Genomic DNA, 14,244 nt, shown 5'->3' with positions numbered 1-14,244 from the left:
TTCCTTGCTCGCACCTTTTGATTATGTGGCCTTCATCTTAAATAGTGGAAGTTCAATATCAAGTACACCCAAAGTTCTATTTCATTTTCATTAAACTAATCCTACTTCATACACAAATTATGTAACGTTTTCTTTTGTTGCAGTAGTTATTTAAACTATGAAGTGAAAAGAAAGGCCGAATCCAGTTTACACAAGAATAAAATAACAAATTAATTATTTCTTTCTTAACACATCTACAAAGTGTCTTAACTTGTATACAACTATAGCTTTTACATATATGTTTACAAAGTATGTTAAAAATGGAAGAACCTTAATAATTGTATGACTAACACAAAAATAAACTTACTTAATTTAACAGCTTTATGGTCAGTAAACTGAATACACAGAATAACTAACAGTGATATAAATACTTCACTGAACAACATTGATTGATTGACCACTAGCTGAGAACAAAAACTGACCGAATTTTTCACTGATTCTCAGATTTATAATCTACTCTCGATAAATTATTTGACATTCCACTTCAAGTATTGAACATTCTATGCCTACTCCCACAAACTCGGCCCGGCATGGCCAAGCGCGCTAAGGCGTTCGACTCGTAATCCGAGGGTCGTGGGTTCGAATCCTGGTCGCACCAAACATGCTCGCCATTTCAGCCGTGGGGGCGTTATAATTTGACGTTCAATCCAACTATTTGTTGGTAAAAGAGTAGCCCAAGAGTTGGCGGTAGGTGGTGATAACTAGCTGCTTTCTCTCTAGTCTTACACTCCTAAATTAGGGACGGCTAGCGCAAATAGCCCTCGAGTAGCTTTGCGCGAAATTCAAAACAAACCCACAAACTTACTTGATTCTTAATGCCATGTATCTTCCAGCTAACATTCTGAATTAAATCAAAAATTAAAATGTAGCCAAAAACATATTGTTCAATCATTTTAAAGAATCGGACGGATGCAAATTTAGAGAAAAGTACTATACTTATTAAAACTATTTCTGCAAGGCAGAGAATTATAATTTTGTGGTACAATATCGACAGTTATTTATGAATGACACCTTTTGCTTTTATCATTTACTCGCAGTTTTGTTTTTAACACTAAATATTGAGAATATTTGAGAAAGTGAATTTAGTTTGAAACAGTTATTTGCGCTAGAGTATATATAAAATTATAGTTAAAACTTAAAAGTTTAATACAAATGTTAAAATGTTTTTCTAAAGCAATTTATCTCTTTTTAGTATATTATTTACAGCTTTTTAGAGTATATTACTAAACCACAGTCGACAATACTGACGAGAAAGAAAAGTAATGTTTGGAGTTTCTGTTTAGAAGTGATTGGTACAGTAGAAATTATAGTCTTATGTAATTTATTGTACAGATTAGGTCGTAGTATATAACTTAGATATTGATTTTGAAAAAAAAAAAAAGAATGCGTCGAGCTCATCAGTCAAGTAAGTAAAACATTTCTGGGATAGTACTATGTGATTAGAGAAATGACTCGATAACACTAATAGTATTGGTAGGAAAACTAGCACTAGTGCAGTCCGTATGGTTTTTAGAGTTGCACCAGTTACGTATACTAACGACACGTCACTATTGTTTTTACCTCGAAGGTTGCCCACTAAGTCATGTTATTATATGTATGTTAATATTTATATTAACATTAATAGTCCCCTGAACGTCGTTTACTTTTTTAGCGACCTTTTATTTTATCAATATATCGTCTCATTAGTCTATTTCCTTGTACTACCAAAGAAAATATGCAAATAACGAGAGTAAATAGGCGTAATCGAGCTCTAGGTGTTAATATTACATAGATGTAGGCAGATATTCTGTAAGGAGGAAAATGGATGAGGTAATACATTTAGAGGGAAAAGGAATTTAGGAAATGAGAGTGGAAGCCACACTGAAGATCCAAAGGCATGCCACTTCAGAAAATGTTTACATCGAAAATTGTACATTTTTATGTTAGTGTTATCTGAGGATATTTTCTCACCCTATAAACATGTTTTATATATATATGTATGGATGCAACCTAAGAGGTGCATGTAAAACTGACAGAAAGGTCAGTAATAGCACTAATACATAAATTTAGGCCTTGCTCTCAGTTTGCTGCATTTAGTCTGATACAAAGTAATTTAAGCACTCTACATTTTAATAGGAAGTATTGGTGTTTTAATAAACATAACAAAACATAGAAAAAGAAAAATGATTTCACAAGTTTGTGATTTATGAAATAAAATATTATATGAACTCTTTCATTTTAATGTAGAAACAGAAAAGAATTCACAGTTACATGTTTATAAGCAGGTTATGGTTGATCATAATAAACTGAATTTTAAGAGATTACAGATAACTGAAAGTACATATGGTGAATATAATACTGGTGATAATGTGTATAACAGTCTGTCATAAACTGCAGTTGTTGAGGAAACTAGTTGATTTGTTTCCTTACACGTTTCATTAGTCTGAACTTATTGATATTGAATTTTTAAAGTAATTTCCATAAGATAAAGCACAATGTGAATATGTATTGTTAGAAAACGTTTTCTACATAAATAAGTAGAACTGATATTTAGGATAAATGAACAGTATATATTAGCTAATGAGTTCACATAGCTAGTTTGAAAATACAACTTTTGAGTGTTGGGCAACTTCTTTCTATCATAGTCTAATAAAAGTGAGACCTAAAGATTTAAATACTGTTAAATTGTGATGCATAAATACATTTATGTAACATATATGTATGGAACAAATTATAATAACTATATTAAACATTAATAGAATTAATCTGATAATTGTCAGCTATGTAACTTATCTTTAATTTGGTTTTTCCTAACAATTACTGTGATGCAAAGTGCACTATGTGTGTCTATATATGCTGATAATTCTAATACTGTTAGATATGTTAATTGTAATTTGGTGGTCAAATAGTCACTATATAATAATAATAAAATTAATTTGAATCAAAAACGTTCACAGAGACTAAAAAGAATTGTTCTGTTACTAGTCCTTATCATCATTGTTAACTTATAATGAAAAATGTTTGTCCCAGCTTTCAAATTTGTTGGGGATGTTCCATCTATCAGACAAGATCCAAACATAGATGTCAAAATAGACAGCAGCTGTGAAGAATAAGTTGAGGGTTAGGAGCTCACTACTTGAACCCACAACATTTTAGTTCTCACTGTCTGCAGCCAGTTGTGGGAAGAAAGCAACCTTTAATACTTAAGTATAAAAACAACCTTAAAAAAGAAGTAAACCACCCAAAATTTCTCCATTTGTAAAGTTCTCAACCTTCACCCTTTTAAATATTATAAGATGTCCAGTAAGGAAATGTCCTCACCGAATATTGAAAGTGACCTTGTGGAAGAAATAAACCATCCTGTATTTCTGCAGTTTAGAATACTCCCAATCTCCACTCTTTATGTGAATAATTTATTGCAAAGTGACATCAAATAAAACTAAAAGTCTTTACCTTAATAGTTCTGTAATAGTTACTTAACTGCCATCTTCCTCAGTTGATGCAGTAAATTTATGAGAAGGCTTGAGAAATATTTAATTGATAAACACTGTACTTAAGTTATTTTTATGTGGATGGAACATCTTTGATGGGCCAGTAGGCCATTTTTGTCTTCTCTCAAATGTTATGTCAAACTTACTGTTTCTTAATTTATCATGTTTCACTTTGGTTCTACTTCTGGAATATCTTTGATGAGCCAGTAGGCCATTTTTGTCTTCTCTTAAATGTTATGTCAAATTTACTGTTTCTTAACTTATCTTATCAAACAAACAAAATTTAAAAAGAATGTACATATATTTTTATAAGTACTTTTAACAAGCTTTTGATTTCTTATATTCTTGAAATTTATGAGTGTTGTTAATATTTTTATTTTCTTATAAGAGTATTTAGTTACTTGTTGTGTAATCCCACTATGATATATTCACTCTATATGAACTCAAAAGCATGCTTGTTCAAACACATTCTGCAAATGTACACGGTTATCTTTATATCATTTTAACATTACAGTCAAAACTGAATGAATTATATCTGTGTATGATTACTTATCAAATTAGATTGCCTTGTTTCATTTTTAGAGTATTCTAAAAGCAAATTGCTGAAGATCATAGCAAAAAATTGGGTTGTTATGAATTTTATTCAGTGTCATAGTTACATACTTAATATCATGTAGGGCACTAATGAAATATTGAGTAACCTGCTGTCAAATCCCACTATACTTGTTATTGTAGCAAGGCATTTTATAGACATTTCTGTACTAGTAACAGTGCAATCAATGTTAAGTTGCACATTGAAGCATTCATTAGACTGGTGTATCTTTACAATTAATAGTTATACATTTTTTTCAATCCTATGTAAATCTATATAATAAGCAGCATTATTCTCTTACAATTATAACATCCTAATTTTCACTACTATCGAATGACCAACTGTACTAATAAAAGTGATTGTATAAGAGGATAAGTTTGTGCTTCATGCCCTTTGTGTGGTTTTATTATACTAGTAAGATCCAATTTATTGCACAGAAGATAAAAATAGATATTAGATGTGGTACAGAAAGGCTTGTGGTTTTTGATTATCTGAAAGGATTTATGATTTATTCAGTTGAGTACTTCAAAGTTGGTTAACTTGTTAAATAATCAGTACTTTAAAATATGAGTGAAAAAGATGTACTTACATTATTACATGAAGTATTGTAGATAAATATTAATCATTTTGTGAGAAAATATTTATGTTAAGGTGTGGGGGATGAAATAGCAATCATTTTAGTAATTAATAATAATAACTAGATGACCACATACAAAATAAAAAGTTACTAACTTATAATTAGACTGAGGATGTAATATAGGCTACAAGCTATGACAAAGACTAGTAAGTTTCTATAAGATAAGGTGTGTATGTATGTATGACTTCTTAGTTATAAGTAAAACTAATAACTAACTAATACAGCTACTTCAAGATGAATTCTGAAACTTCAAATAAATGTATAAAAACTACTAGGTTAATCATGTGGTCAGCTACAGGTTTCATTGACTAAAACATCGGTCACCTTTTTTTTCTTATAAGAGTTTTAATGATTTATTCATATCAGGCCTATCGTTAGAAGTTTATTAAAATGTTTGTATAATTTGTTTGCAAATATTTTGGTTTTTAGAATCATTTTTATAAAAAATATAAAATACAAATATTTTATTATTTAAATTGTATTTCTTGAATGAAGATGGATCACAGTACTCTCGAGATGCTGTGGAAGAAGAAAATGAACAGATGGTTGAAGGACTTAAGACTAAAATCACTGCTCTTAAATCAGTAAGTTTCATGAATATTTCAATAGCTAACCTATATTTTCTAACTATGTAAGAATATGTTTGTTTTTAAAATATTTTAAATTCCTATATTTAGGATTTCTTCTTTTTATAATTAAATTATTAAAATACAGAGGGGGAGCTATATTTGTAGTAAACTAATGGTTTTTATTCATGTGAAAATGATAATCATTTGTATTTACTGATTATTATATAGCCTTGACACTTTTAAAACAATCAGTTTGATGAAGGTATATCAACCTTACCAGATAATGGTTGCCCTTCTTATTCATGGAATTTCATTTATCATTAACACCTATTTTACAACCAACATGTTTAAAGCTCTGTATCTAAATATCTAGAGTAATGGTGATATTTAAGATGGAGAAAGAAACTGATGGAGATTTTGTTGGTAAAGCTTTGGATTTAGGATCTAGTCTGAAAATTATCAGTAGGGTTCTATTTAATGTCCTTTTGTACTATGTACACTTGAATTTTGTATAAAGTATTAACAGCTGATATGTGATATTTTTCTAGCTTTCTATAGATATTGGTCAGGAAGTAAGAAGCCAGAATGGATTACTGAGAGAAATGGTAAGATTGTTTGATTAATCTACCAAGGTAAAATATTTATTTTTATATGTAAAATAATTAAACTTGTAGGTGTAATAGTTAAAGATATTAACTAAAAGGCTGTTACTTCAAGTACTGAAGTTATTTAATATGAATAACTACTACTACAAATTCTGTTCTTGCCAATATATAACCTTATAACTCTTTTGTTAATGAGGTTTTCACAAATATTTTTGTTACAAACATTAATCAGTGAACAATTTCTGCATTGTGTATGTGTGTTTGGAATGTATCTGTTAATTAAAACAAAATAATATTATTAAATGTACAAAAAAAAAACTTAAAAGAAAGCAAGTTTTTTATTATTATTTTGAATAGAAACAGGAACAATATACAATAGAATAAGTTTAGAGACTTAAAATATTGGACAATTTCATCTTTATGCTGGAGTCTTGCACTACATACTCTGTCTTGTATAAAGGCAATGACTTTATTTATTTAAAAAAATCTTTTACTTTGTTTTAAAGACTCGTTTTTTTCTGTTTAATTCTATATCAACAAACTGCCCCTTTTATATACTGTTATAGTTTTAACTGTGTCTATTACATAAATACCAAAATGAATTAAATGAACAGTTGATTGATTACTTATCTCTTAAACTACCCCAACTTAGCATATAATATGCTAAATGTATATTAAACTGTATTTTAACACTGCAAAGTAATGATAAAACAAGCAAAATATAAGCTCCAACAGTATGAACTTGCGATAGTTTATTAGGTAATGTGTAAAAAAGTACTTTAACCATTTGCATTCATTTAGCAATTTATGGTTTAAAAAACTTGAAAATTAATATGGTGATAAAGTCAGTTTTTCAAGTAAAAAGATAACTTTTTTACCATTTTAATTTGAAACTTTTGTACAAAATATTGTTAAATGAATGCAAATGGTTAAATTGGAAAACTACACCACAAGCATGGTTTCTGTATTCAATTTAAAACTTTAAATACCTGCAGAATATTAAATATTTTAAAAATAAAGTTCCTTAATCTTTGAAGTTGGGAGAATTTTGCCAAACTTATGAACTTGGAATACTATTCACTAATTTGAGTATATTTGTTTTATTGTTTTCCATCTGTTAATGTCATTTACAAACTTTTGTGCTGCTTTTGTGTGTGTGTGTGTGTGAAGAAAGTAAATTTGCACTTTAACATGAAATTTTGTTGTATTTCACAGGATGGTGACTTTGATTCAGTTGGTGGTATTTTGTCTTCTGCAATGGGAAGATTGGGCAAACTTTCAAAAGCTGGACACAATAGATATATTTTTTACTTGTTGTTATTTTCTTTCTTTGTATTTTTTGTAATATATCTTATTTTGAAATTCAGATAAGAAAATTGAAATTGTAAATCACTTTGTGAATAAACTGTTATTGATCATTATTTGTAATATATTGTACTTTAGCAGTTGGCAATGTTTAGCTAAGATTATTAGACATTCCAGTTCTTAGCCTTTTTTTATCCAATCAGAAACTGTAAAATTACTAACTTGTTGCAATTTCTCTGTAACTTTGTGCAGATTTATGTAAATTTGTCATTATATGTACAGGTCCTTCAAATTTTGTGTGTTGAATCATATATAAAAACATATTGTATTTTTGTAGCCAATCCTGTCCTTGGATAGTTGAAGATATTGAGACTTAAAGGCTTCCCCAGTTGCACACACACACACACACACACACACACACACAAAACAAAAACTTTTCAGCACTTTAAAGACAACTTTTTTATTTGATTTGGTTTACTGTTATTATTCAACTAATTAAGCTTTTACCAAATTTTGTTTATCTGTGATTTTAAATGTGATACAACAGACATCAGACTATTTACCAAATGATAAAAAATGTTATTGCAATTTAAATTGTTTCAGAACTGTTAGTGTCATTCCCCATGGAAATCTGGTAACCTTATGCTTAACTCATTCTAAACATATTTTGTAGCAAGAAAAAATTAGTATGAACTAATTTTCTAAACTTCTTAAAAGCTTGAAATGTATTTTAACCTACATACAAACCTGAATAAAATTATTTTCATGGTAGTATGTGTTAGATAATTAAACATGTTGAGAAGATGTTAAAAGTTGTACAGTTAAATAAAAATTTAATGAATTGCTTCATTAGTGCAACAGATAAACTAATATTGATATTACTGAATATAGTGTTTACATATTCTGTATAGGTGATGACATACAAAATATCCACAATGATAATGAAGACCAGAGTATTCCTGGTTTCACTTTGGATAACACAATACTATGTAACACAAATTTTGTTCTTGGATAGTATGTGTTATTTCTTAACACCTTATGTTGTAAAAGTACAGAAAATTGCCATTATTCCTTTCAAATTAACCTATTTTCTATGTAAAAACGGGCAAATTTGCACATTTTCATTTACGTAAGGTCTGAATAAAACAACATATGAGTCAAGATTTACATGCATTTATACTAAAGTTATACAAAAATGAACAAACATGTTTAGAAGTGAGTAGTTTTTCCAGATTTGTGACTGTAACATAAATCACTTTCATGTACCAGCCCCCAAATATAGTCTCCCATCATGTTTTTGTCATACGCTTTTTGGTAGTGGCGTTCAAAGTCCAGTATATCTTGGTAGAAGTGCTCGCCTTGCTCCTCTGAGTTTGCTTCCATGTTCTCCTTGAATTTATCAAGATGAGCGTCAAGGATATGGACTTTCAGGGACATCCTGCAGCCCATTTTACCATAGTTCTTCACCAGAGCCTTAACCAGTTCCACATAATTTTTGGCCTTGTGATTGCCCAAGAAGCCCTGAACCACTGTAGCACAGCTGCCCCAAGCTTTTTTTTACCTTCCTATTGAGCTTCTTGGGGAATTCTGTGCACTCCAGAATCTTTATTTGTGGTCCAATGAAGACACCAGCTTTGACCTTTGCCTCAGACAGCTTGGGGAAGAAGTCTCAAAGGTATTTAAAGGCTGCAGACTTCTTATCAAGAGCTGTGACAAATTGTTTCATAAGACCCAATTTTATGTGCACTGGTGGGATCAACACATTCTCAAAGCACATTAGTGGTTCACACTTGACATTTTGCCTCCCCACAGAGAACTCGGTCCATTGTGGTCAGTGCTTTCTGTTGTAGTGCAGTGCAGTGTCCCTACTGTCCCAAAGGCAAAGATAACAGAGAAACTTGGTAAAGCCTTCTTGGAGACCCATCAGGAATGCCACCATTTTGAAGTCTCCAATAACCTCCCAGCCACACTCATCATACTTCAAGGCTTCTAGCAAGGTCTTGATGCTGTTGTATTCCTCTTTGAGGTACACTGAAAGATATTTAAATTTTAAAAGGCCTAAAATTTGTATAATATAAAATCTTACTATTCAAGCAAGCAAAAGTTGTCCATCTTACCTTCTAGAGTTTTTGTTGTTGTTTTTTTGTAGTACTTGCAGGTAAATTGAGGTACCCAGGGTTTGTCTTGATCCCCAACAGGCATGCCAAAATATACCTTATAGGATTCACACATTTTAGCATTTGCTGTCACAGAGTACTTTTTTGCTCTTGTCTTGATAAGTTGGCCACATACATAGCAGAATGTGTCCAGAAAATGCTTGCAGTTTCTTGATGCCATTTCTGATAAAATCAGATAGATCTATGTGTTCACTTAGACAGCTAGAACCAAATTGAAGTGGTGAGCCCCTTGTATATTTATTACTATGGAAAGTTCTAGATAATTCATAAAGGTTCTTGATAATTCTCATACATTCTAGAAAGTTCTTGAAAATTCTTGTAAGTTCGAGAAAATTCTCTATCAGCTACTCAGCACTGAATCTACCTGGAATGTTCTGGAAAATGAGTAAATTTGAAAATTTTATTACCCAGGTCACAAAAGCAAAGTTTGAAGAGAAAAATAGGTCTTTTTTTCCATTTACTTTAGGCATAAGCAATTGGGAAATAACACTTTCTGCCCAGGAACAAGAAAAAGTAAAAATTTTGTTACATAGTGTAATTAACCATATTTGTATGACTGACTTCAGTACATTAAATTTGCAGGTGGTATTTGAGAAATATGTTTATATATATATAAAATATCTGGATGCTGTGCATTCTATATTTTACTATATACGTGATGAGTAACAGAATATTTTCAATGGTGATGAATCCAAGAATATGCTTGGTTTCACTTTGAATTACTAGCCATATTTTATACCTAATATATGACTAAAACATTTTGTTAGTAAATTAATTAAATATAATTTATATGAATAAACAATAACATAGTATGATTAATAATAACTCTCAGCATTTAGCAGACTCATTATAGGTTTTGTTATAATAGAATGTGTAATAGTATTTTTCAACTATTTTTTATCTGTACTCGTTTAACAAAATTTCAGTGTCGCAGCTCATCTCACCAGGATTATATTCAAAGCTTTAGTGAAACACTGTATCAGTTATTTAATAAATACATTATATGGTTTCTAATGCTAAATCACAATTATTCTGAAGATAATTGTAGTGTGATAAAGCATCAAAATAAAGTTAATGATAATTTTAGATCACTGATAATTATTCAAGACAAATTTCTAGGTATGATAGTGACCTAATGAGATCTGCAGTGAGTTACAACAAATAAAATGTATGTTCAAATAAACTGTTCAGTGAAAGCATATGAGATTGATTTTTTTTTCTTTGAGAGAAATTAAACTGTGTGGGAATTGAAATAATTTTTCATTCTTTTTCTTTATTGTTTAAATTTGTGTATATTAATTGTCTCTATTTACATCAGCACATAAAAAGGGCACTTTATCAGAGTAGTAATTTTGACACAGTCTCTCAAATCTGCTTTTAAAACAACTTGCAGTTGTAACTCAGATGTTACAACTTTAAAACCAATACTTTTAGTTGAAACTAAATTGACCAATCCTTTTCTTTTCTGACTTTAATTATGTAACATCAAATTCTTGATCCTTCTGGCTATTTTATTTTTCGACTGGACTTATGAATTTCAGTAGATTTAGTATTGCTGCTTAACCATTCTACCTGATATAATGGAAGAAAAATACATCGTCAATGATATGACAGACTACACAGAAATTTTCAAGTCTCTGGAGCTCAGCTCACATTAAACATGGCTGAAGAGAAGTCCATGGGCAAAGCAAACACTACTAATATCCAAGCTCTCTTGGGCTTGCCTTCAAGTCCCAAAGTCAGCTATGATGACTTCTGATAACATCATGGAGATCAGTCTGTCTGCAACACAACCCATGCAACCAACTCATTTGTGTAGTTCCATTCTAGTATCAGAGGTGGCCTGAGAAGGAGAAGCATTGCCTTCCAGTCACATGCATCATTAGAGATTGTGAAAAGACAATAACCTGAAATACTTCCTGGAGTTAAAGACCTTGAAAAACCTGAAAAAATTGTGCATCAACCTACAGTACTTTTGCATTGATTCAAGAATTGTGCCTTTATTACCACTGCCAGTGGCCTAGTAGTTAGTATGCTCAGACCATGAAGTAAAAGGTTCATGTTTTTCTTCTCATTTCTGTGTAACACAACCACACCCTTTGAGGCTGTGGATGCACTATAAGATAATTGGTCAAATCTAAGTAACCAGTCAGACATTAGAAATCCAAGCACTAGTGTCTGTTGCTGTTGGCTTAAGCTGCCTTCCTGATCATGCTTCGACAAATCGCGGGTGTTAGGTCACCAGAGCAATTAAGAATTTCATGTGGCACCTAGTATTTTGTCCCATTTTATTCCTGTGTAGGGCCGTGCTAAATAGAATTCGAATCTAGAACAGTTCTGAACTTTTGGAAGTCTGTTTATGAATCAATGGTTCATCACTTCTTCATGTTTTTTTCAAGAGAGAAGTGCTGTGGTTGCATAACACTGCTAATTTCTTACCAATTTGTTTTTCTTTTTTCAATTCAACTAATCAGTTAGTTAGTTCAGGCAATATTATGAAGTATTTGTCAATATCATGTGATCATTAGCATGCACTAGTTGCTGTGAAGGTAAATAAATATGTAATGGTGCCTCATTATCCGTGCTGGTCCAGGGAAAGCAAAAAAATAGCAGGTAAACCAGGCATAAGAGTATCTCACTTGTTAGCCCATTATTCAATCTAAATAAAAATTTTAACTGTGTTTAAGTTCCTTGTTTTAATTATAATTCTTTACTGTTGTTTAATCATATAAAAAACGATAAAAGCCATAATCACAAAATCAAAATGTCAATTGATCACGCTTGATTTCTCCAAATTTCGTGAGTCATAAGAGTTAAATTTTACATTTTCAATTATAATATTAGGTCGTTTCATATGAAATGGCCGACATTCCTTTAATTGAAAAGTAACTGCAGTTACGATGAGTTGATTACAGTAATCTGACTATACTATTCAGTTTTGACGAGAGTGCTGTGCTTTTCATTTGTTTCTCATACCAAGTTGTATTATACTTGTTTTTGTGTTTCTTTCGAACCCTATACAAGATGATATCTTCAAAATAATTGAAACTATTTTTGTATGAATTCAAATTCGGAGAAAATGCAGCCAAGGCTGCTAAAAATATTAATTTAGTGTTTGGACAAGGGACCACCTCTCAATGGACTATTCAGTGTTAATTCCAGAAACATTGTTCTGGTAATATGAACCGCGAGGAAGGCCCCAATCTGTTGTGAATGAAGAAAGATTAAGAGCTATTGTGGAAACTAACCTATAAACGACAGTTCGGCCACTTGTAGCAGGCTTAGAAGTTTCCACTGAAACTGTTTCTCGTCACCAGGCTGTAGAAAGGCAGAAACTGGTTAGGAACAAGAGGGAGTCATTCTTGAAGCAAATCATCACCTGAGACAAGAAGAATATCCTATACGACAACCGGAAGGAACCAGGACAATGGTTAGATGAAGGTGAATCTTCAAGACATGCGCCGAAACTGCCTTTGCACCCAAAAAAGGTTATGGTGGTTTGCAGAGGGAATTATCCATTACTCCTTTCTGCAACCAGGTGAACCAATTACAACATGATCTTACTATCAACTAATTGACAAAATGCATCGAAAATTAACTACACAATAACTATCATTGGTGAACAAGCAGGAACCAATTTTACTGTAAAATAACACTAGACCCCATACATTACAAATCACCATTTCAAAATTGAAATATGAAATTTCGGAGCATCCACCTATCTCTAACTGACTATCACCTTTTCGGCACTTGGAGTTGTTCTTCCAGAACAAAACATTAGGTTTGAATTTCGCGCAAAGCCACAGTAGGGCTATCGGCGCTAGCTGTCCCTAATTTAGCAATGTAAGACCAGAGAGAAGGCAACTAATCATCACCAACTCTTGAGCTATTCTTTTACCCACGAACAGCGAGATTGGCTGTCACATTATAACGCCCCCACGGCTGAAACGGCAAGCACGTTTGTTGTGACAGGGTTTCGAGCCCTCGGATTACGGGTCTGGTGCCTTAACCACCTGGTCATGCTGGGTCTCAAAACATTAGGAATCGGGAAACTATTGCCGAAGCCTTTGAAGAGTTTATTGTCTCCAAAGCGACAGAGTTTCACATAGACGGGATATTTTCATTAGTATCTCGTTACAAGAAAACTAATGGAGCATCTTTGGATCAATAAAATTGGTATTTGTTAAAAAAATAGTGTTTTAATTTTTACCTATACAATCGGCCATTTCATATGAAACGAACTAATATTTCCTCTTTTGGTTTCTTGTTCCTGTTTTAGTTGAATTTAATTGCTAACATATGTGTAATTATCCTAAATTTCGGCTTTTTCTGCTACAAACACGGAAGTGCATTTGTACCCTATCAACGCCTGTAAAAATAAGTAAAAAATTAGCACAGATCTGTGCTTTTGAATTATTATGAAGTGATATGAGACACTGTTATTGCTGTCTTCCAGCTTATCAGTTTCTCAACTCTGAGTTCTTAGCTATCAAGTGCACTTGAGGCTCACCATTAGCACGTGGCTTAGCTCTGAACATGATAACTGGAGTTCATAGTTTAAACGACTAAGCTGTGAAAATACGATATAAAAATAAATATAGCTTGAGTAAATTGCTTGTGCAGTGCATCAAACTCAAATCCAGTTTACAGGTTTGAACTTCTGTTCCTTTCCCGTGTTGTCATAACATTTTTATGATACTTCAACTGCTCTGTGTGTTCTTACAAACCACACATATTCCTGCTTGCGATACTTCAGTTACATTTCAGTAAATTAAGAGAACAATTGAATTACTGTCTTTCCATTTCTGTACAGGCTTAGTTTTCATCTCAATTTAGTCAGAATTTCAAAA

The 14,244-nt window shown here is 31.7% G+C and overlaps 1 protein-coding gene across 2 annotated transcripts; it reads left to right on the top strand.

The window, feature by feature from the left end:
* The first annotated feature begins 1,079 nt into the window (after positions 1–1,079).
* On the top strand, positions 1,080–7,631 carry LOC143249588 (BET1 homolog). 2 transcript variants are annotated; one of them, XM_076499706.1, is made up of 4 exons: positions 1,080–1,444; positions 5,234–5,322; positions 5,856–5,912; positions 7,128–7,631. In XM_076499706.1, exons 1-4 carry the CDS (start codon positions 1,423–1,425, stop codon positions 7,281–7,283), a joined length of 324 nt encoding a protein of 107 aa, XP_076355821.1. In that variant the 5' UTR covers positions 1,080–1,422; the 3' UTR covers positions 7,284–7,631. The 2 variants fall into 2 exon arrangements, with proteins under 2 accessions (XP_076355821.1, XP_076355819.1); XM_076499704.1 differs by lacking the exon at positions 1,080–1,444 and adding an exon at positions 1,819–1,960.
* The last annotated feature ends 6,613 nt before the right edge of the window (positions 7,632–14,244 follow it).

The sequence above is a fragment of the Tachypleus tridentatus genome, chromosome 4 (genome assembly GCF_004210375.1).
Source record: "Tachypleus tridentatus isolate NWPU-2018 chromosome 4, ASM421037v1, whole genome shotgun sequence".
NCBI lineage: Eukaryota > Metazoa > Arthropoda > Merostomata > Xiphosura > Limulidae > Tachypleus > Tachypleus tridentatus.
The sequence above is the reverse complement of the archived record's forward strand: the minus strand, read 5'-3'. Positions and strand labels throughout refer to the sequence as shown.